The 23,540-nt window shown below is 37.3% G+C and overlaps 3 protein-coding genes across 4 annotated transcripts; 2 read left to right on the top strand and 1 right to left on the bottom strand.

Annotated features, from left to right (window-relative positions):
- Window positions 1–35: 35 nt before the first annotated feature.
- Window positions 36–6,933, top strand: wasf2 (WASP family member 2). The gene is made up of 9 exons (XM_065291028.1): window positions 36–191; window positions 1,190–1,350; window positions 1,426–1,560; window positions 3,529–3,682; window positions 3,868–3,985; window positions 4,071–4,195; window positions 4,670–4,834; window positions 4,992–5,443; window positions 5,962–6,933. The coding sequence occupies exons 2-9, from the start codon at window positions 1,218–1,220 to the stop codon at window positions 6,117–6,119; spliced, it is 1,440 nt and encodes a 479-aa protein (XP_065147100.1). The 5' UTR covers window positions 36–191; window positions 1,190–1,217; the 3' UTR covers window positions 6,120–6,933.
- A 979-nt stretch (window positions 6,934–7,912) lies between these two features.
- On the bottom strand, window positions 7,913–10,816 carry gpr3 (G protein-coupled receptor 3). Its single transcript, XM_065282282.2, has 2 exons — window positions 10,082–10,816; window positions 7,913–9,503 (listed from the first exon to the last, which is right to left on the bottom strand). The coding sequence occupies exon 2, from the start codon at window positions 9,499–9,501 to the stop codon at window positions 8,518–8,520; it is 984 nt and encodes a 327-aa protein (XP_065138354.1). The 5' UTR covers window positions 9,502–9,503; window positions 10,082–10,816; the 3' UTR covers window positions 7,913–8,517.
- Window positions 10,817–12,697: 1,881 nt separating this feature from the next.
- On the top strand, window positions 12,698–18,541 carry cd164l2 (CD164 sialomucin-like 2). Of its 2 annotated transcripts, XM_065282280.1 has the most exons (7): window positions 12,698–13,514; window positions 13,843–13,933; window positions 14,603–14,710; window positions 15,185–15,262; window positions 15,362–15,385; window positions 15,495–15,648; window positions 15,868–18,541. In XM_065282280.1, exons 2-7 carry the CDS (start codon window positions 13,858–13,860, stop codon window positions 15,881–15,883), a joined length of 456 nt encoding a protein of 151 aa, XP_065138352.1. In that variant the 5' UTR covers window positions 12,698–13,514; window positions 13,843–13,857; the 3' UTR covers window positions 15,884–18,541. The 2 variants fall into 2 exon arrangements, with proteins under 2 accessions (XP_065138352.1, XP_065138353.1); XM_065282281.1 differs by lacking the exon at window positions 12,698–13,514 and having other exon boundaries at window positions 13,613–13,933.
- Window positions 18,542–23,540: the final 4,999 nt, after the last annotated feature.

Here is a 23,540-nt window from a genome sequence, read left to right as displayed (position 1 = left end):
CTGTCTGTCCAATGAAAAGTTAGCAAATGCGGGACTGAACTGTCGCTGCCGTACAGCTCTTGTTACAGTTCTTGTAGACATTTTGTCGGCCCGGAAAATCATGGACGGTTTTAAACTCAGGGAATGATACTGCTGAGGTTGTTGAAAAGCCAAAGACTACGGCGGTGAATGCCAAACTTATATATTTTGAGGTAAGACTAGAGTTGTTTATATGTTTAAATAATTAAAAAGTTGCAGGTTGGGTTGGCGAGTTGACAGTATGTAAGCAGCTAACGCTAATCACTTCCTGCTCTGCCCAGACTGCTGAGAGTACAGGCCTACGCTACGAGTTTTTAAAATATTTAAAACCGATAAGTGAGTGTAACAGTTACTTTTATGTTTACATGGTTTAAACTTTTATACTTAAATCATTTTACTGGCCGCTTTGCTTTGCTTTGATCTTATCTTTTTATGAAGTTACTAACTTGTGATTTGCGAGAGCTTCCACTCCCTTTCAGTAACTAGGAAGTCTAAACGGGGAACAGTTGTTTTTCCATGTAGACACGTTAAGTCTTAAATATAAACACTTTGTATGTCTCGTGTACACGTTTTATCACAATTATGTGATCTAAATGAACAAGATAATTTGCGTCGTGATGAATATTTAACTTTTTAATAGAACGTGTAAAGGTTTTTGCAACTCCTCCATTAACCACAATATAATTTTTTTTAGGACTAGCACAATATAAACAATCATATGCAATAAGCTTGTGATCATGCAGAGGTTTTTATTCGAAGCGGCAGAAAAAACCAATAAATATAATGTAAAAAAAAGAAGTGGCTTACAGTACATTTAAGGGTTAATTTTTTTAGCATGGGTTCCCTGAGAATCAAACCCACCTATGACCATTGCGTTGCAAATGCAGTTCTCTACTAAACTAAGCTACGAGGCAACACTATATATAATCATATGTATTACTTCAGGAAGTAGCTACTGTTAAACTGGGCTGTAGGTTGTGTCTTGACCGAAAAAAAAAACAGCAGCAGTTTTGGTTCTGCTTTAAATGCATGCACAGCTGTTATGTGTCCTGTTGGGTATGTCTGATGTTAATAAAGGAACAGTCATAACTAAGGGAGTGTTTTATTACCAGTCCAGAATTTGTAACGCATTATGGGTGTAATTCATTTACCTGTTGTCTGTTTGTCTTAGGTTGGAGAGAGACCGCTAAGTTGGCATCATGCCTTTGGCGACGCGAAACATCGAACCGCGACACCTTTGTCGCCAGACATTGCCAAATACAATCAAGAGTGAACTGGAGTGTGTGACCAACATCACACTTGCCAACATCATTCGCCAGCTTGGCTCACTTAGTAGGTGTTTGTGTGATGTATACTGATAATGATCCGGTTGTGTGAGGCTGCTGTTAACCTTTGATTTAATCATAGGTAAGTATGCGGAGGATGTTTTCGGCGAACTCTTTGTTCAAGCCAGTGCGTTTGCAGAACGAGTAAACACGCTTGGAGACCGAGTGGACAAGCTGCAGGTTAAAGTCACTCAACTGGACCCAAAAGAGGAGGAAGGTATGAGACGTATAGATAGTTCACCCTAAATAAAAATGTTGTCATCATTTACTCATTCTCATGTTGTTATAAACCTGTATAAATTTCTTTGCTTTGATAACCACAAAGGAAGATATTTTGAGAAATACTTGAAACCAAACCAATTTGAGCCCCATTGACTTCCATAGTATTTTTTCTACTATGGAAGTCAATGGGGCTTATAATAAGTTTGGTTAAACGTTCAACAAATATCTTCCTTTGTGGTCATTAGAACAAAACTCATACAGGTTTGTAAAGCTGGGATGCAGACCACAAGATTTTCGGGCTGAATGTGAGTTGATATATTTATAGACCAATTTAGAGTAGACGTCACAGTTACGTCACTGCAAGCTGCGCGCGCAATGCGGTTGCAGAAAAACAGTGGAAATGAATTAGACACGAGTGAAAAGAGCAAGATAACTCATTGGAAAATGTCCGGTTGTGCTGTTAAGTTTCAGAATAAGAATGCCAAAAAAGATGGCTTTCATTTTTATAGAATACCATCGTTGAAGACATCATTTGAAGATAAACGTAGGTGTTTATGATTACAATAAGCCCTTAAACGGACAGAATGGAGCAAGGAAATCATCTGGAAATCTTTTAATAATTAGAATAGAAAATAAGTAGAGAAGATGTCCGGTGTTCTGTCGAAGTCTGTTCCCTCCATGTGTTTCTTTATAGCGTTTTTATCACGTTACAATTATAATTTATTAAGGAAGAAATAATACAAAACAGGAAAATTATGAAATATTTAATAAACGCTATTATATATAATACATGATAGTATTGCTTTTACATGTATTTTAGCGATTCAGACTGTAAAAATATTTGATTTAGCAAAAAAGAACAATACATATACATTACATACATGCATATCAGTAGCCAAGCCATTTAAACTTTTTATCTATCTAAAAAAATAAACGTAACGTGATTAAAACGCTATAAGAAACATGTATTAAAGGGAAACATATAGGAATCAGACTTCGACAGAACACCGGATCCATAAAAATCACGGTTTAATGCTAAAACACTTCACAACCCTACTGCGGAGCAGTCACTTTCTGCAACCAGTTTGGCTCCGCCCACAAAAAACGTCATCTCTGTTTGCAAACACGAAATTGGTCTATGGGTCGATACCCAATCAGAAAGCGAGCAGATAAAAGATAAAACCTTAACAACTACATGGTGCAGCATGCACAGTCCAAAGTGAGATGGACAACAGGGATGTAAAAAAGCAGTACATTGTATTAACCCTGGAGATCCCATGGGTCAAACTTGGCCTATGTTAATTGCTGCTAACAAAAGGGTTCTCCAGGCTTAATGACATTTATTTATGCCCGTTGTTTGCCATGTTTGTTTACTGTGAAGTCACGTTTGGACGCAAGAAACATTGCAAGATCTTCGAGAGATTTCATGCGTTCTCAGCTAAGACTTGCGTTGCTTGTGAAGTTAATCTGATGGGGTGCGGTGTGCTGTCATGACCACAAAACCGCAGTCTACACACACACTATAGGAACAAACGTGTTAAATCGTTTTTTTTTCATCATGTTTGTGGTCTCTTGCATTTTTTAAATCTGATAAGGTTTAAAAATATCTTATGGTGTGAACCTGGCTTAACAACATTAGGGGGAGTAAATGATGAATGAATTTTCATTTTTGGGTGAACTATACCTTAAAGATGAATGAGTGGGTAGGGCCTTTAATCATATGTTAGTAAGAGCAAGAAAAATCCTGTTTTGGCCTCATTGGTTGCAAAAAATGATTGACTACTGTTGGAATTTGTTGTTCTTGCATAATTTAGGAGATTCCAGTATGCAGTTTTGTCAGTATACTTTAAAATGGCTTTTAGAGTATTGTGACTGTTTATGTTTTTCATCATGTTTGTTATTTATTTTCTGTGTTTAACTTTTTTTCCATTTTCTCTTCCTGTTTCTCCAAATTGTTTTCCAGTTTCTCTTCAGGCAATCACCTCCCGCAAAGCATTCCACTCTGATTCTTACCAGGATCAGCAGCTCTTTGTTAGGAAAACACTACCACAGCCTATCGATGATACGTATAAGACTTGTGACCAACCACCTCCTCTCAACAACCTTAGCGTTTACAGGTATACACATGAACTCTAACCACAATTTTACATCCACCAACAAAATAAAGGTGGAAGAACATAATAATTATTTAAAAAATATATTTATTCATCACGTCTTTTGCAATAGTGTAGAATAAAATATTGTGTTTTGCTGCATAATTTGGTTGTTTTGTGCATTAAGAAGTGTCTTCACTTATTTTCAGGGACGATGGTAAAGAGGCTCTGAAGTTTTACACCGATCCATCATATTTCTTTGACTTATGGAAAGAGAAAATGCTTCAAGATACCAAGGACATTATGAAAGAGAAACGCAAACATAAGGTGAAATGTCGTTACACATACCTTAAAATGCCCTCTTAGATAACTGACAATGTCAGTTAATTTGTATTTGTTTTTTTGTGAGCAGAAGAAGAAAGATGACAACCTTAACCGGAGGAATTTGAACCCTCGAAAGATCAAAACTCGTAAAGACGAATGGGAACGCCTAAAAATGGGGCAGGAGTTTGTTGTCCCCAAAAATGATGCTTTAGGGTAATCCATACAAAATCCATATTAACTGTGTGAAAATATTGTGAGGTATAAGGGCTGGGCGATATTGACCAAAATTCATATCTTTCGATTGTAGTAAATGTTTACATTCAGGTCAAAGTCTTATGTGAGATGTCACAATCACTTTTATTAAAACTGTGTATGATAAAAAATAAAACTGAAAGAGAGGGTTTTCTCTCTGTTTAAAAATAATACATGCAAATTGGTTGGAAAGCTTACGTCTGATCTTATTATACATTTCTGGCAGAGCTTTTGGTGCAAAGAAAGAGTCTCAAATCAGACCAAAACGATATTGATGGTGTTGTCTCATCCTGTATCCCGCTGGAAAAAAAATACCAATATATATATATATATATATATATATATATATATATATATATATTACCGCCCAGCCCTAGTCTGAATATAATTATGTTTTATGCTAATGTTGTTTGTGTGTCATTACATACATAACAGATCTTCAGAAGGGTTGAATGGCAGTATTTGCTCTGATGAAATGGGTTATGGGCACGCCGATGGGTATTTGGACCAAAGCACTGGCTCGTACAGTTATGATACTGGCTCTCCTCTGCCACCTCCAATGCAAGAAGACTTTCCACCCCCACCACCTCCAGACGCGCCGTGTGTATTTTTAATTTTTTTTATCTTACAGTAGTCAAGTCAATAGTATTCCATTTGTTTTAACAACATTAATTGTAGTCATCAAATCATAATAAATACATAAATCCTTGTGTAAAGTATCAAAAGTGGATTGATTTTAGAGCTGATTCTCTTGCAGGTATCATGATGGACAGCCTGGTGCTCCACCCCAGTCACGTAACAGTCTTTTAAGCCCCTCTCACCCCCCTCCCGCTCCTCCAACGATGGCAAGTTCTCCCCCAGGTCGTCCAACTGTGGCCCCCCCAATGGCACCCCCTCCACCTCCACCACCTGGTGGGATGATGCCACCTCCACCTCCCATGGATTCTCCTCCATCTCCACCTCCATTTTCCAATAATACTGCTCCTATTCCACCTCCACCGCCCATGGAAACCTCTAATCCGGCTCCTCCTCCACCACCCATGGGCGGACCACCGCCTCCTCCCCCTCCTCCTCCTCCCCCAGGCCCACCTCCTCCCTCTGCTCCAGCACCACCTCCTTCAGGAGGAGTACCTGCCTCTGCACCCAAAGCCCAGCATGCTCCTGCTCCCGCTGATCCCAGAAGTAATCTTCTTTCAGCCATCCGTCAAGGTAAGATAAGCCTCGCTTGCTTCATGCGAACATGTGGGCATGGTTTGAGTTTCTATATATAACTATATAACTATGTCATGGGGATTATGATTGTGTTTTTGGTCATCAAGTTTTTGGTCATACTGCCCACCTATAGCATGACAGTGGCATTTGCAGTATGTTCATTTATAGTTTATAAGCAGTATTTGTCATTTATTCAGCATAAAGTTCCCATTTTATTTAAAAAGGTTATGTATTGTGTTACTGTATTGTAGTCATATCCAACAATATAAATCAGACAAATATCCCTATGTATGTTTTTACTGGTGCCACCCACATGGCACTGATAACAGATAACCTTTAGGTTTATTAAAAGGTATTTATAAATAGAAACACGTTACTTTTACTTCATATTGTGAGAGCAAAATGCAACTTGAAAATATAGGATATTTTTAAATATACATTGACCTTATGGCATATAAAATCTTGTTGCATGTAAAAGCTGGTTGAGCTTGCTAAAATTGAGTGTGTATATTTAGGTTTTAACTTGCGTAAAGTGGAGGCACAGCTAGAGCAGGAGAAAAGAGATCACAATGGCAATGATGTCGCAGCCATCCTGTCCCGCCGCATTGCTGTGGAGTGCAGCGACTCTGAAGATGATTCATCTGAGTTTGACGATGATGAGTGGTCTGACTAAAGCTATCATCCGACCCTTCATCACTTCTGTTATGACATAAAGATCATTCCTTTTAAGACGTCAGACTTTTCATATTAGCTGTTTATCTTTGATGAGGCTAAAAGCAAAGTGGTCGAGGGCCAAAGATTGTCTGTGTGTGTGTGTGTCTGTCCAGAAAATTAAGTCTAATCTAGAGTGTGAATTATTTAGTTGATAAGGAGGTACGGGCCAGTCAAGCCTTCTCCTGTTACAGAGGGCTTGTACCTTTAGGATAATGTGGCCAAAGTAAGGTAAACCGAAATTGTATATGGGCACTTTTGTGCTTGTACTTCCACATTTCTCATCTTTATGCATCAGTATCAAACGCAATGTAACCACATTAAGCCTTACAAGGCAAGACATTTGTAATGTTGATATTTAAAAAGGATACTGCAGTATACTTACAGTGGGAAGAAATAACCTGTTGTCTTGGTAGTATTCTTTTCATTGTAGTGTAGAAGAATCACAAACACTCTACTGCCAAAAAGCCTTTAAATGGCTTCTAGGTCTTTCTTAAACGCCTTATTCTTGTCACTGTATCGCCAGTTTGCGGCCCTTATGTCTGACTGAATGATGTTTGCGTCAGCAAAGTCCTGTTAGTATTTTTTTGTTTATCTTGTTTTCCAAAGTGCCTGCTTTTCTCATAATACAAGTGCCTGATATTTTAAAGCCAAACTTTTAGAAATAATATAAAAATTTGCGATTAAAGAAAAGTGAGAATTTGTTTTATTTTGTTTGTGGAATAATTCCAAATATTTTCTACCAGCAATATATTGAAATAAAGACCTTAAGTATATGTCTTCTGTTGTCACATCTTTTTTTTATATGTGTGCTGCATGGCATAGCTGAACATGATTTGTCATGTTTTGTACATGTTTGAGCCTGAATGTGCCCAGAAAAGTTGCAAGTTATAGGGATGCACCAATACCAATACTGGTATCGGGTATCGACCTCGATACCACATTTTTTAAAGTACTCGTACTTGTTAAAAGTCCCCCGATACCTGGAATCGATACCACGGTCTGAGAAATGTCTATGTTTGAGCGGCGTGTAAGGGGTTAATGCCTCGTGTTGTCCGAAGAGGCAGAGTTTACAACAAACTGGAAAACTAGTCCTTTGTTTTTTTGTTAAATTATATTACTAAAGCTGTTACCTGTAAATTTAAATTGTTTTTTTTATTAAGTACTCCGTATCGGTATCTGCAAGTACTCGTACTCGTATTCCAAAAAAGTGGTATCTGTGCATCCCTAGCAAGTTACAGTTAAGACGAACAGTGAATTCTTATGTGTAGAGGTGCTGTAAGGATATGATTGACATGAGAACACAAAAAAATAATATCATTATAATATTTAGTTTCCAAAACACCCCCCTCCACGTCACATTGGCCTAATATATGGTTAAAATATAAGTATGGTGAAGTAGTTATCGTCTGAATCATCAGTTAATTTCAGATGATTCCTGTATCTATCTTTTGTTAAATACATTTTTCAACTGTAAAGGTTTAGAAAAAAGTTTAGAAACCAGAAAGCCAAAGTTTATGTGACTTGATTATAATTGGCTAATGCACAATATATATAAATATTAATTTGATTAATGTGGGTTTAAAAACTCACCATATTTGTGTATTCAATGTTGATTGCACATTCATATAAATAACTCTTTAAGTAAATTTAAGGCAGATTTGTTATTAAAAATATTTGTTGAAATAAATAAACAACAGAAAATGTACAAACGTTACAATTTATTATTATAAAACATTTTCCATAAAACTTCTCATATAAACAAAAACACATTTGGACATTTTGTGCAACATTGATATATGTGCAAACAAGACAATCATGAAGTATAAAAAACATCAGTTTGTCAGAATAATAAATGGAAAATAATTTGATCATTAAATATGTGAATAGGTTTTCAGTACAAACCAAATTTAAACATTTCAACAAGTCAAGTAATTGTTGTAAAGTGCAAATGATTTTAATTCCATCAGTAAACTCTGAATTTCAGAGGACATAAAACTATGAGGCACAAATTTGAGACAAATAAAGCAAACAGGAGAAACGTTTCCGCTTTACCCTCTTTAGTTGCAAAAGGATCTGTTATATGAAAAGTCCATACAGTGGCAGTCTTCCCTGTCTATATCAAGTTTTAATAATGTTTCACAGTAAATTAAACCCGTTTTCAAAAATAATACCATGATGAAGAGATCAAAAGAGGTCATGTTAACCCCAGACATGGCAACTACGACAGTGACCTGTGTGTCTGACATACAACAAAATATATAACATGTGGACAAATGTAAGACAGTGTAAAAATGTGGCACCATGGCATCTTTCAGATGGTTCTGAATGGCTCATTAATGAGCTTAAAGAAGACTAGATCAGACATCACTGGGTGTGTGTGTCTGTTTGTTGGGTGTGTTTGGTAGGCAGCAGCAGCAGCAGGCCTGTCGAAGCACTCTCTGTATGTGTTTGTTTCTGTAGGCATAGATGAGAGGATTAAGCATAGAGTTTCCTGTGACTGGAATCAGGGTGGCATAAGTGTAAAGAACCGGGGATGACCCATCGGCGAGAAGACCATAAAGAGCAAAGGGCATCCAGCAGCTGGCAAATGTGGCCAGAATTAAAGCGAGGGTGTGTACCCGCCTTTGTGTGTGTGTCCGAGCAGATGGGAGTGTGTGTCTTTGAAGGGCGATTTGGTGTGAATGACGAAGTACAACTTGGCAGATACGAGCATTCAACTGCAGCAACAGAACCAGGGTCAGCAGAAAGCCACCGCAGAGGGTTGCCAGGTGCACTCGGGTCAGAGGGCGAAGCACACTGCAAGATTGTCCATCGTTCAAGCAATTCCAACCCAGCGCAGGTAAAGCACCCTGAAGACCAGCAAGGGTCCAACCGATAGCCAGAGCACAGCGAGTTTGTGTGTGTGTGCGCCGGGATCCATAAGTAAGAGCACGATGTAGAGAGAGGAAGCGGTCCAGGGTAATGCCCAACAGAGAGAAAACGGATGCACTAAGTGCGCTCACCAACAAACCCACGCTGCCCAGCTCTAACGCTTCTGAGTACACACAGCGGCGAGACAGGAAGTGCAATAGGAGCCCTACCCCTGCTAGGAAGTCCGCCCAGGCTAAACTGCCAATTAGTGAGAACATTGGTGCCCGTAGAGATGATGAAGAGAAGATGGTGACCACAACAATGGCATTTTCACAGCAGATCAGGGCACCTGAAATACACAGGGCTACGTCCCATGGAGTCATCACTGTGGCCTCCAAGGGTTTAGGGGTCATATGGGTAGGAGAGAGTTCCAGCAGTTCGTCCATTGCCAAGATGACTTCTAAGCCCACTTCAGAATTGTTTTGGGCCATTTCTGTGGAAAGGAAAACCAATTTAGTCTATGCATAGTCTAATGCACATATTCACTACTAAAGCTTCTGTATTTGACCCTAAATGCTGACCTGACAATGGTACGCAGAATAGGATTATATAACACTTCATCAGCATCTTATTCAAACTGACATCCCCACTATGCCCACTACTGTAGGTTGAAGATGCTGGAGAGGTCATATTGAGAAAAAGTATAGGTTTGTCCCATCCCATGGTTGAGTAAAAAGATGGACAAACCCAGCTGATGCTTTAAATAAACCTATAAATGTCCATATTTGACCCAACCATACTTGCATGCGAATCAAATGCGGAGTTTACGTACTCTACCCACGCTTTACGTAACAGCACGGAGTCTGCGCAGTAAAAATCGTAAAATTCCTAATTTTCACCAAAAATAATAAATATAAAATGCAAATTGCATATATGTTTCAGTATACATTATTACAAAAAAAAAACATCTAGCTAAAGCTCAAGACGTACGATCATATACACGCTCATGTATTTCATGATGACTAACAGAGCAAATAGCAAACATTTGCATAATACAAAAAGAAAACTTACGGAAGCACTATAGGATTGGAAAAAGGACCGTTGTTCACGGCACAGAGCACCATCCAACCGAAGTCCTTTTAGCACGCTGAAATCGATTTGCAAGTAAATAAAAATTGCAGTCTCGCGGAGGTAAGTCGTCGTCGTCCAAATATGTATTTGCTTGTTCGTCTTGCGAAGCGAAGTTTCTTCGTAGCTCCGCTCTGTTTTATCGGCCGTCCTCGCGATCGCTTCAGTTTAACACTCAGCTCTGGTGGGCTGCGAGCTTTACCTTCAATGATTCCCCTCTGACGTCAGTTACGATGATGAGGGGCGATTCTGCAACGGCCAGCCAATCAGGAGACTCACAGGAACACCATCCACTGTCGTAATTTCATTCATAAAAATACCGCATTCTTTCACCCCGCCCACTGCGACGGCGGGAGAGAGGACAAAGTATAATCCATTGGCCTTGTTAAAGACGGCCCTCGTGTGAATCAAACGAGCCTGGTCTTTCATAAAATTTGATCACCGACTGAATACACCACTAATTAGTTGTGATTTTTGATTAACCACCCTCATAATACTAAAGCAGGCAAAACAAGCTCGTGCTACATATGCACGTTCATGAGGCTGAGTGTGACAGAAAGTGAGAGTGAGTCACTGCTGTCCATGGTGCTGAAAACACGCGCTAACGAGACTTCGAGCTTCGTGACGTCAGTTCTGCCGCACTGTTGGGGTACGTGGCACAACTGTACGTTTGTAATTTCTCCTTTACGATGATATCCCACGTGCTAACCTGTAACCTTTGGCTAATGTGCCACTCTCGCTCCAAACAATACGTGCACCCACGTCTACATAATTTGCTTGTTTATTGTTATCGGAATGGCAGGAGACAGAGGTTATAAGTATGACATAATTTCCCTGCAGATGAGCGCGTTTCCCAGCAGATGCACAGCGTAGACGTCGCAGTGCTCGCGTGGTCCTGCATTTTAATGAAGCAGGTGGGCGAGCTCTACAATATATGGGGAACTCTCCTGTTCTCTATAAAAGGACATGCGTTTCCGGTGGTCACCAGCTGGGGGAAATGTATAATGATCATCCATCTAAGCTTTCTGTGGACACATCGAGTGCATTTAGGTGTTTGTGCAGTGTTGTCTCTTAACTGGTATACTGATTAAACGTACAGAATAATTTATTAATTATACATCATGAATCTTATGTAAGTATAATGATGTACTGCCCTTTATTGTCACCAATGCTCTCGTATAAACATTTATTCATTCCCCCTTTAATGTCTACCCCCTTGCAAGATTTCCTACGGTGGATATAATTGTTGTTTTGTGACATTCTCTAATTTAAAATAGCTTTATGAACGATTTTGGTTTAAACTGAGAAAGAAATTGGTATTTCATGATTCATTTAGGCCTATCTGCTTTATTAAAGCTCTAATGTCTTTGAAACGAGGACAGACGCTTTTTAACCTTCTGCGTACGTATCTCTTCATGCTCTTTTTTTGGAGGGAAGTCTGCGTGCGTGCTTTGGGAGGGGGGTGAGTGGCGGGTACTGCGGAATTTCTCCTGGTTACCTAATATCATAGCTCTACAGAGCGCATGCGCGGATGCATCGCGCTGCATTTCATTCTCCCCAGAGAACGCCCACTCTTCATAGAGACAGAGCGCCGATATGCAAATTTGAAAACCACGCCCACCGGGGGGGAAAACAATCCAACCGTCTCCATTGACTTTGTATTGCGAGAGGCTGCCTCCTTGTCATTTCTGGCTTATAACAAAAAACAGAATAATGCCTAAAAGCTGCTGTGTGACAATATGTACAGCTAACAAGCCAAAGAACCCAGAAATAAGTTTTTATAAGCTGTCGAGCCGTAAAACCCAGCCTTTAAGGAGAATAAAGTGGATCGCCGACTACGTTTCCCCCTAGTGGACTCAGTTCTACTAATAGGAGTACTATGAAAAGTTGCCTGTTTCCACTTTTGTTTCTTTAAACGCTCGTTTTATGAGGTCGACAGCTTAAAAAAAACTTATTTCTGGGTTTTTTGGCTTTTTAGCTGTACACATTGTCACACAGCAGCTTTTATGTATTATTCTGTTTTTAATTTTAATCTGTAAATAAGTTTTTATAAGCTGTCGACCCCAAAAACGAGCGTTTAAAGACACAAAAATGGAAACAGGCAACTTTTCATAGTAATACTATTAGTAGAACTGCGTCCAATAGGGGGAAACGTAGTCGGCGATCCACTTTATTCTCCTTAAAGACAGGGTTTTACGGCTCGACAGCTTATAAAAACTTATTTCTGGGTTCTTTGGCTTGTTAGCTGTAGATATTGTCACACAGCAGTTTTTAGGCATTATTCTGTTTTTTGTTATAAGCCAGAAATGACAAGGAGGCAGCCTCTCGCAATACAAAGTCAATGGAGACGGTTGGATTGTTTTCCCCCCCGGTGGGCGTGGTTTTCAGGTTATGACGCGCGGCGCTCTGTCTCTATGCCTATTCACACTGTTTGGGATTACCTATTGATTTGTGAGTACTGTGAGACGTTAAAAAACACTTTAAGTGTGAAGATTCAAGGTTTTGACGTATTGGTGTGTAGGCACTAAATTCTCATTGCATAAACAAATTTAACCTGATTTCATATGGATGTGCAAAACTAATTTGAAATTGTGTAATAATGTTAGTGGTGACTACCATTCCTCCTACATAAGTATTCCCTATAGCACCCCGACACTCCTTACACACCATCTGAACAGTTTTTATCTACATTTACATTTATGCATTTGGCAGACGATTTTCCAAAGCAACTTACAAGGTACACATTTTTATCAGTATGTATGTGTGTTCCCTGGGTTCAAACCCATGACATGTTTTGCTGCTAACGCAACCAATGAGCTTTACATAAATATTTAGGGAAGTAAATGTAATAGGTGAGTATCTTGGATGACATTGTGGATGCAGGGAACTAAAGGGATAGACAATGGAGATTGTGTTACATAACTTCACCTGGTCATCTTTTTCTGGCTCTACCAAAACCACAGAGTCAGTCTGGGCATCCAGTCATGTGCCCCACAATGCAATATGTTTTATTTCAAAGCCTGCGTGCTAAAACAGTATGAGACAGGGTGCAACCGACGATCGAAAAATGTGAAAAGAACAAGACTTGGTTCTGTTTATTATGACTCAGGGGACCTCCCACCTTAATGTGACATTTGTAAATAGTGAGGTGTGACAAACTTTTGCTGTCTAGTTGTGAAAAGGCAAAACATCTTCAGAGGTGTAAATATCAAGACACGGTCATTTGCCATTTGGTTGCCAGGTTACCTGTCTCACGTTACACACCTTTCAGTCTCAACGAGTGCATGACGACAACACACACACATAAGCACATGCTCCTCGCAGGTCACAGCAGCTTATACTTTTTGGACTTGGCATTTAGGACTTAGCTTGGCAGGTTTGATTGCCGCTTTTTATATTTTTAGTTTTAGGCTTTCAGATTTGAGGAAAGTCTGTAAACAAAGTTAATTTGTGTTTCAAATTGTAGTGTAGATATCAAGTGTTGCATTTTAAGTCTGGCATTGAACCATCTGATATCTAGTTCTTGTGTTAACTGTTAGATTTTTATTGGGGTCTGTGCCCCTCAGAACAGATCTTAGTAAATATTTAGTGCTGCTGTTAGTTAGACTGTTGGTTTTGTACTAAGATATATTAAAAGACAAAAGCATTTACAAATCTGAATTAGGAGTTTTGTGCATTGTGCTCACCGTTTGTGTTGGTTTTAGGTGGGTTTGTTGAGAATGAGGTGTGTGTGGGCTGCACTTTGTGGGATTGTGCTACTAACAGAGGTTTTTATAACCAATTCACAAGACTCAGGTAAGTTTGATTATAAAAATGTTTTCGTTCATAGGTATTCAACTATCCTAACATAGAGATAACATGTTTTTGTTTCCATTAATTGCTTTACTCAATTTATTCTTGGCTGGGGAACCTATCTGATGTTATACATTTGATCTGATATTTACATTTATTACCAATTTTAAAAGCTTATGTGCTTATGGACTCTCATAAAAGGGATCAAAGTTGTCACTGGGCTGTACCCTTTCAAAAAGGACACCTTTGTACCTAAAGAATCCATATTAATACCTCAAAGGTATGTTTGTACTTAAAATGTACATATTGGGACATTATTAAAGGGTACTGCCTCGGTGACAGCTTTTGTAGCTTCTTTCTTACAATGTAGAGTAATTTTTTTCTCAAATTGATAAATGATAACATTGCATTCTCTTTTTCACCACGTGCTTCACTCTCAATTTAAAAATAATTATCCCATTTCTCAAACATACACAAAAAATTTTGTTTTGCATATCCTGTAATATGAGGTGAATGGAAAAAGGGCTTAACATCTTTATATCAAATATATAGAAAATCTATACATTGCAGCAAAACGGATGAACATTATGAACCACATATCATTCTTTTTTCTTGTTTCCCCTCATGTGGCTCTAAATATTAAACTCCTGTATGTGTTTGATGATTTGACAGATGATTCGCCCAGCGGAGGCTGTTTCCAGTTTGACTCATGTGATAGCTGCATCAGTGGAGACCCAGCTCTCAATCTGACACGATGTGTCTGGCAAAGCTGTAATAATGGTAAAAGAACACTTAAATGTATTCTCCTGTGCAATTTCTCTTTTGTTTATTCACACACACATAGACACACACACAAGATATCACTGATAGACATGTGATACTAGCCACAGAGACCGATCTCAAAAACAACCTGGTGAATTATTCAAACATAGGCACATGCACAGTTAAGGCTGCCGTCCACAGGCTTAGTTAATAATTCAATACCATTATCTACGTCCTGAAAATATGTGTGTGGGAGACAGAACAAGCGAGAGAGAGATGTATTTGATCAAGATGCAACATCTTTCAGTCTACTCTGTTGCCAAGGCAACCAACTCTGGATTACAGTCTCTCTGTTTCTCTCTTTTAGCTCCATTCATCTAAAATAAAACAAGGTTTACATGCTGTTTTCCAACCCGGTTTTAAACACATGCACATAAACACACGCACACAGGATTACTCATGACTGCAATTCAATCTGTCATTCATTTCCAGGAAACGACACAAAATGCATGTCTGACACCGAAGATGTTGGGGACTGCTCTGTCTTCAACGAGACTGGCATGTGTCAAAGTAAGCAACATGCAGACAAAACCACAATTACACAACAAATGTATGTGAATTTAAACATAAACGTGTGTATTCATTTATATTTGTGTTTTTTTTTTTTAGCTGACTCTGATGATGGTACCAAAGGTATACGACTTTTGATTTTCACTATTCATCTGTACAGTTTAGAATGTAAAAAATTATTTGCAAGCACGCTTTATCATTCTGTTTTAAATGCACACACACACAATAACAGATAGCACTGCTGCTGGGTCCACCCCTGAGTTCTCTCAAGCATCATTTGACCTGTCCAGCTTCATCGGAGGAATCATCCTGGTGTTGGTGGTGCAGTCGGGGGCATATTTTGCCATGCGATTCCTCAAAACCAAAGACAGCACGTATGAAACTATGTGAGTAATATTTAATCAAGATTGCATTTATCAAGCTAGTCTGTTTCTTCGAGCTAGTCTGAAGTTGGTTTTCTTCAATATTTGATGCAATGACTATGCAGGAACAGTGGATACTCCTGTGCTGTATGTGTAAAGGGATTAACTCCATCTAGTGCCAGCAACAAAAAAGAAACATGATACATTGGCACATTCAAATAACTATTTTATTTTCTCTTACAGTGACCAAACACAGTGAAGAATAGGCAAAGAACAAAAACAAACAAGATATGGAGAGGAGATAATGGATACAGCATTATGAGTGAAGGGGATGCAGGCATTGTTTTCTCTGTTTGCTGGCATTTATATAAATGATAAATTAATTAAATTCCATCCTGTCCCTGAATGACATAAAAAATGTGTGTGTGTAAATAAGAGATGAGGTGAAATTATATACTAGAAGATTATACTCATTTAAGTGTGCATAAATGGTTGCCTCATTCATTGTGTTGATATATGTTTTAGGTAATTTACCTTCATCTTTTAATCTTTGCTTTGTCTGTTGATTTATCTTAATATACTGTAATGTATGTTATGTTTATTAGGTAGTAACCTGCGACTGGTGTTTCATTCAGGAATTTCATTCAGTGATATGTATGCATCATTTCCCCTTTAGGTGTCAGTAAAATGCTATTTTTACCTACCAAAGCCTTAAAAATGAAAATTCGGTCATCATTTACTTACCCTCGTGTTGTTACAAAACTGTAAAAATTTCTCCTTTGTCTGTTGAACACAAAGGAAGATATTTGTAATGAAGCAGGAAACCGAAGCACCACTGATTTCCAGGAAATAAATACTACTATGGATGTCAATGGTGCTCAAAAACGGTTTGGTTAGAAATGTTGCACAAAATATCTTCCTAATGAGGGTTAGTAAATGACTAAATTTTCATTTTTGGGTAAACTATTAGTATAACTCCCCCTTGGCCTACTTTATCTTTACATTTAACATATTAATAAATCTACAATAAAGTACATTTTATCAGTAATCTATTATTAAACCATAAATGTAACCAATTATCTCAAACATGAACTTGTGGGATACTTCAGGAATGTGAAGTACTTATTTGTGTATTTTATTCTATATGCAGACAATAATCTCTTATTCGTGACATGGTATAAATCAAAATAGATTTGATGGTCAGAAAAAGTTAAAAGTTTAAAGTTAATTTGTAATTGAAATATAAAAAATAGTTTATTAAAAAACAGTCTGCAAAATGATTTAATTTCTCCAAATTACTCCAAACTGAATGTCAGAATGGGAAATAAAAAAGGTGATTTAAGCAATTTTGAATGTGGCATGGTTGTTGGTGCCAAACGGGCCGGTCTGAGTATTTTACAATCTGCTCAGGTACTGGGATATTCACACACAACCATAGGGTTTACAAAGAATGGTGTGAAAAGGGAAAAACATCCGAATGCGGCAGTCCTGTGGGCGAAAAATGCCTTGTTGATGAGCCGACTTATTCAAACTGATTGAAGAGCAACTTTGACTGAAATAACCACTCGTTACAGCCACAACACGCACAACGTTGAAGTGGATGGGCTATAACAGCAGAAGACCCCACCGGTTCCCACTCATCTCCACTGCAAAAAAAGAGGGTTTAGACATAACTACTCAACAACAACAGCTTAACTTAATCTCACCAATGATATCTATACAGGTTAGCATACTGGTGCAATTTGTATAGATTTCACCAAAGCTTTTGACACTGTTGACCACTACCTTTTGCTGGACAAGCTTTATTCAATTGGTGCCTCCAGAGAGGTACTGCTCTGGTTCAATTCATATTTACATTATTGAAAACAATTTGTTATGGTACAGGGTAAATCTTCAGAGACTTACATAATTACAAACGGTGTTCCACAAGGCTCATCTCTGGGGCCCTTACTATTTTCAATTTACATAAATGATATGTCTAAAATCATTAAAAAATTTAAAGTCCATCTATATGCTGACGACACCGTTATCTATAGTCAAACAAAAATTTACATAATATACAAGAGTCACTTCAGTTTGATTTTAATCAAATACAATCTTGGCTCACTCAGCATAATCTAATTTTAAATAATAAAAAATCTTTCAGTATGCTTTTTTCAAAGTGCCCGGGTCTAAATCTGCAGAGCATGACCATATATTTATCAGATGGAAAACAACTTGAAAGTACAAACTCTTTAAATATTTGGGGGTGTGGGTTGAGCCAGAACTTACCTTTAAACCACACATTGATTATATAACGAAAAAAGTCCATGCATGTCTTGGTCAGCTCTACAGATCAATCAATAGCTTTACACAATTGATTAGGAAAAGAATAGAACAGTAACTTATTCTGCCAGTAATTGATTATGGGGATGTAATCTATCAAAATGCAACAGAATTTGCTCTTAAACCTATAACTATATTAACTATCTCCCTATGCAGATTTGTTTTAAAATGTCATTAAAATGTATAATGTATGTATAACTCTTCATTATACTTTTATATAAATACACCTTGTACTTGTTATTGATATATTATATTATAAATGTCATGTTTGGTATTCTTACTACAGATGTATGTCTATCTTGTATATGTATCAGAAATATTTATATGTTGTATTAATTTATACCAAATAACTTGTATGAATTATGTGAAATCTTACAAAGGACAGTGACTTAATGTTTATCTAATGTACAATATCATGTCACCATTAAAAGGTGAGGATTCTGAGGGAACAGGGTTGGGGGACGTGTTAATGCAGGACAATTGTTAATCGTTTTTTGGGTATGTGTTATGTGTTTGTTGTATAATGTGGGACATATTGTGATGTTGTATATGTAACAGCTATCCTTGTGCTTTAGGACCCCCTCGAAAAAGAGATGTATCATCTTAAGGAGTTATCCTTAAATAAATAAATAAATCAGTATTATCCCCTTCTGACATCACAAGGGAAACCAAATTTCAATGACCTATTTTTTCACATGCTTGCAGAGAATGGTTTACCAAAACTAAGTTGCATCTTATTCACATTTTCTAGATTGATAGAAGGATTGGGGACCCAATTATAGCAAGAAAAAGAAGATTTTTATGATATTTCCCCTTTAAAGCTTACACTTAACCAATTCTGTGGTAATAGTGTGGCTAAAAAAATTATAATATTACAACATAATAACTGAGATTTGGCACTTTAAACTGTAAGACTACAGTCTGAATCAACCTTGAAAACGGCTGTAGGCAGAAACACAAATAGATAATAGCTCCTCTGATTAAACAACTTCTGCAGACTTTGTTTCATACTTAAATTCTTGGACTGACAGTTTGGCCTTGAAGTTTCTACAAAGTGAAGGTTGACATCAGTTTCTCACATACTCCATGCTTCTTTCATTCTATTGTTTTGAATACAAATTTTAATACATCACAAATACCCTATCTGCACATATACACCCCCAAACACCTTATCTTTTAGCTCTGCAGCTGTTTCTTTCTTTGTTGTCTGAGCTCTTGATTTGCTCACTCTGTGTAGGGGTGAGGGGTAAGAACTTTTGAAAATGAAAGAAAATAAATCTGACTATACTTATCAACATCAATGCATAAATTATTTAAGGAGTATCATTCTCCAGTAAGCAAAAATACTTGTTAGGAACATACTGGTGCAGAAGCAATCCATGGCTAACAGCAGATTTGGGTGGTGGGAACACTGGGATTACAGTAAAAGTTCTGAGATGGTAAAGTTTCTGATTCAAAAGTCAAAGCCAAACTGACTGGTCTGCTTTTACAGATCTCTGGGTTGTTGTGATCAACGGCTACATTCACAGTTTATGCATTTTGCAGATGCTTTTATCTATAGCGAAATTAATGTAAAATTAAAGGTATATTTTACTATTATGTGTGTTCCCTGCAATCAAACCTATAATGTATATGCTGCTTTATGCTGCAGTGTTCTACCTAATGAGGTAAAGTTGGTTTGATCTAGTTTGAATAAAGAGCTGCAAAGTTTTAGTCTACACATTTATACAGTATGTTCCCATATTCTGATACATTTACATGCTTGGACAATTCTATAAACTTTCTAGACATGGAAAATCAGGGCCGGCGCTAGCTATAGACCTTTTGCGTGTTTGCAAACAGAGATGACGTTTTTTTGTGGGCGGAGCCCAACTGGTGGCAGAAAGTGAATGCTTCTCAATAGCTGTGTGAAGTGTTTTAGCATTAAACTGTGATTTTTAAGGATCCGGTGTTCTGTAGAAGTCTGTTTCCCCTATATTTCTCTTAAGTGTAATGTTTCTTATAACGTTTTCACCAAGTTACGTTTATTTTTTAAATAAATTAAAAGTTTTAATGGCTTGGCCACTGATATGCTTGCATGTATGTAATGTATATGTATTGTTCTTTATTGGTAAATCAATTATTTTTACAGTATGAATCTCTGAAGTACTTATAAGAGCAATACTATCATGTATTCTGTATAATATCATTTATTAAACATTTAATCATTTCCTGTTTTCAATTTCTTCCTTATATTTTTATCCTACGTGTTTGATCTAAAACTATTATGTTTACATACAAATTAATTTGTATAGGCCTGTTTATATATTATTAACACTTTACATCTTGTGTGTGTGTGTGTGTGTGTGTGTGTGCTATGTTTATATATTTATTAGTAAAAATCATAATTTAGAACAAACAGGAAGAAGACATAGGCTAAGATATATGGTAAAAAGAAGTAATAGAAAATGAAAAAAAATACGAAAACTTTAATAAATGGTAATATTATTGATATTATGAACTAATTAAAATCTTTAATCTTTCTAAATAAATTATAAACGTAACGTTATGAAAACGCTATAAGAAACACAGAGGGATCAGACTTCGACAGAACACCGGATATCTTCTCTAATTATTTTCTATTCAAATAATTAAAAGATTTTCAGATGATTTCATCACTCCAGTCTGTCCGGTTGAGGGCTTTTATTGCAACCATAAACACCTACGTTTATCTTCAAATGGTGTCTTCGACGACGATATACTATAAAAATGAAGGTCATCTATTTTGGCATTCCTATTCTGACACTCAACAGCACAACAAAACATTTTCTAGTGAGTTATATTGTTCGTTTCACTCGTGTCTCATTCATTTCCACTGTTTTTCTGCCACCACATGCTCGCGTGACGTAACTGTGACGTCGACTCGCAAAAGGTCTATAGGCAGAGTAGGCAAATGCCTAGGGCCTCAAGCTTGGAGGGGGGCCTCCATAACTGCTAAATCCATGTGCGCTAGTCCGACAGCAATAAATACAGTTTTAAGGTGAGTTCGACTTTATCCGCCGTAAGAACGCAGACGTTTGACATCAAAGTAACGTGAGAACGATTGATAAGCAAACTCCTCTGTATGATTTCTCGATTCGCTCTCGTAGAGCTTTATATCATCCACCTGTCAGTTCTTGCAATGCCTCATGAAGTTAAAGAAGCCTAGATGAACAGCATTCAAATCTCCGCAGCTGACCCACTTTGAGTGACGCTATCACGTCCTTTTCCTGCTTAGCAAAAGCGGCATGCAAAGACAGTTCAGCACATGATGCAGGTATTTTAAAATAATGCATTTAAAAAATAATCTTAGCTTTGTTCTGTTTATCAACGTCATTTCAGGACAGATCAAACTTGAGCGCTTCTGACTCTGTTTAGACACTTTGAATGGATGTGCACGATAGCATCGCGTGGGGAGCTGACTATCAAAATAGTCAAGTTAAAAAAGTTTGTATTTAAAGTCAAACAGCAAACAAAACTGGCGTTATTATGGATATTTAAGGTATAAAAAGGTATTGAAAAACATATGAATATATCCATAGTCTAATAGATAACTTTATACTGTATATTGGTTCAGTAAGGGGCTGATTACACCAAACGCCTTTATGGCAGTTGTAGGCACCTTTTTTGAATGATTTTCTATGGGCAGGGAGCGTTTGCGTGCTGTTTTTGGCGGGCCTTTTGTTGTGGTGACGGAGGTTTACAGTTGCTTTGATTTCTTACAGGGTAGAAAAACACTTTCTCAGATTATTCTGAAAATTAGAGGGGTGTGAGGGGCCTCCAACATAAATTTTGCCTTGGGCCTCCAACTATCTAGAACCGGCCCTGCTCATAAGCAAGTTTCACAGGTTAATCAAAAGTTATGAAGAGCTCATGATTCATCAAATTCATTGGGTGGTTGTTAGAGATTAGAGGGTTTCCTCACACCCGTATATTTTATATTACTCTTTTGATATTATTAACTTTACATCATCAATATAATCATACATGGTAATCTTCATATGTCTAGCTTGCATTATTATGGTTAGATCATTTCCTTTGGACGTGCACAACCTTGAACTAAACTGGTCAGCATGGTCATTGTGACCTGAGCTAACTTCCTTGTCCTTATGTTCTCAGTTTCAACTTCCCCATCCAGTTATATATCTGTCAATGAGTCATTAAGTATCATTTAGCACTTGTTTATCACATGAGTGTTTGCAGGATCATCCAGATGTTTCAATATTGTTTGGAGGTGATCAATATTTAGTCTTTGCTCCTTGTAAAATGTAAAACCTTTGACTGTGATTTGGACAGCATATGGATTGTCTGTCTCTTTTCCTGGTCCCTGATATATATTTTTTTCAGCTCAGACCTTATTGAGACTATACTACATATCTCTAAACTTAGAATACATTTTATTTTAACAGTGGTATATTTTACTAAGTATATCCTTTTGATCATTTTATGTACGATGTGTTCAGTATAACCAGAAGAGCATGCAGGGACCTCTTGCTTAAACAATGAGTGTATTATCTATGTATGAATGTGTTTTATTTTAGATGTTTTGGAAACTTAAGTTTTGGGAAAGTATGAGAAAAAGGTAAGAATAGATAACAAAGAAACTAATTTCGATTTTAAAATATAGCCCAGCTGTGCTTGCACCACGACAAAATAATAAGTAATGGTGGCAGACTGATGAAAGACTGCCAAAAGATAAAGTTGAAACCACCTGCATTAATGGAGAAACAACTGTAAAAATGATGAAGTCAATTGCTGGATTGTTAGATGATCTGCAGATGTCTCATCTATGTTGTCTTGTACAATAAAGTTTTGATTGATTCTTGCTGCATAGAGAGACAATAATGGCAGCTGATCTTTGAAGACATCATGTCTCTTATAAACAATCATTGCACACACATCATTAGACAGAACAAAATAGCCTCCTTCAAGGTTGAATGTCATCAGGACCTAGCTGGAATGCAGGCCACAGACAAGAACCTGAATCAAAACAGAGAGATTTAGCAAACAACACAGCAACTTAAAATGAAATTTTACTGGTGACATACTTAACATAAATTAATTACAGCTAAAGGTGATTAATCCTAAGAATGCATATACTCTATATTTTAATGCAAAACAAGAAAATACATTTACATTAGAACTATGTCTTCCGCTAACACACAAGTCATTATCAGAAATTAAACTAATTCATCAAAACTACTCTATGTGTAGCATAAATTACCACCATGCCATGACAGAAGCAGTATTTCTTTATTCCTTATTGGCGATGCAGAAAAACCACTGTGACCTCTCTGAAGAGAATTCACCAAACGTCTGTGTAGTTTGTTCCCTCCTCCTTTCTCAGTCTTGATAAGAAAGCATATAAAGACACAATAACATTTAAAAGCTTGTTAAATCTAAAGACAATACATACAAATTATAATGTTAAACAGTGTAAAACCTTTTTTAATTTTTTTTAATAAGATGTGTCTGAACACATCACATATTTGCACAGAAATAAGCATATTCAAATATATTTGTATATTATGTGTTTGTCTGTGATATTCAATTGATCCAAATAAAAAAGTCAG

This window comes from Paramisgurnus dabryanus, chromosome 19 (genome assembly GCF_030506205.2).
Source record: "Paramisgurnus dabryanus chromosome 19, PD_genome_1.1, whole genome shotgun sequence".
NCBI classification, from domain to species: domain Eukaryota; kingdom Metazoa; phylum Chordata; class Actinopteri; order Cypriniformes; family Cobitidae; genus Paramisgurnus; species Paramisgurnus dabryanus.
This window is presented reverse-complemented; position numbering and strand designations above follow the sequence as displayed.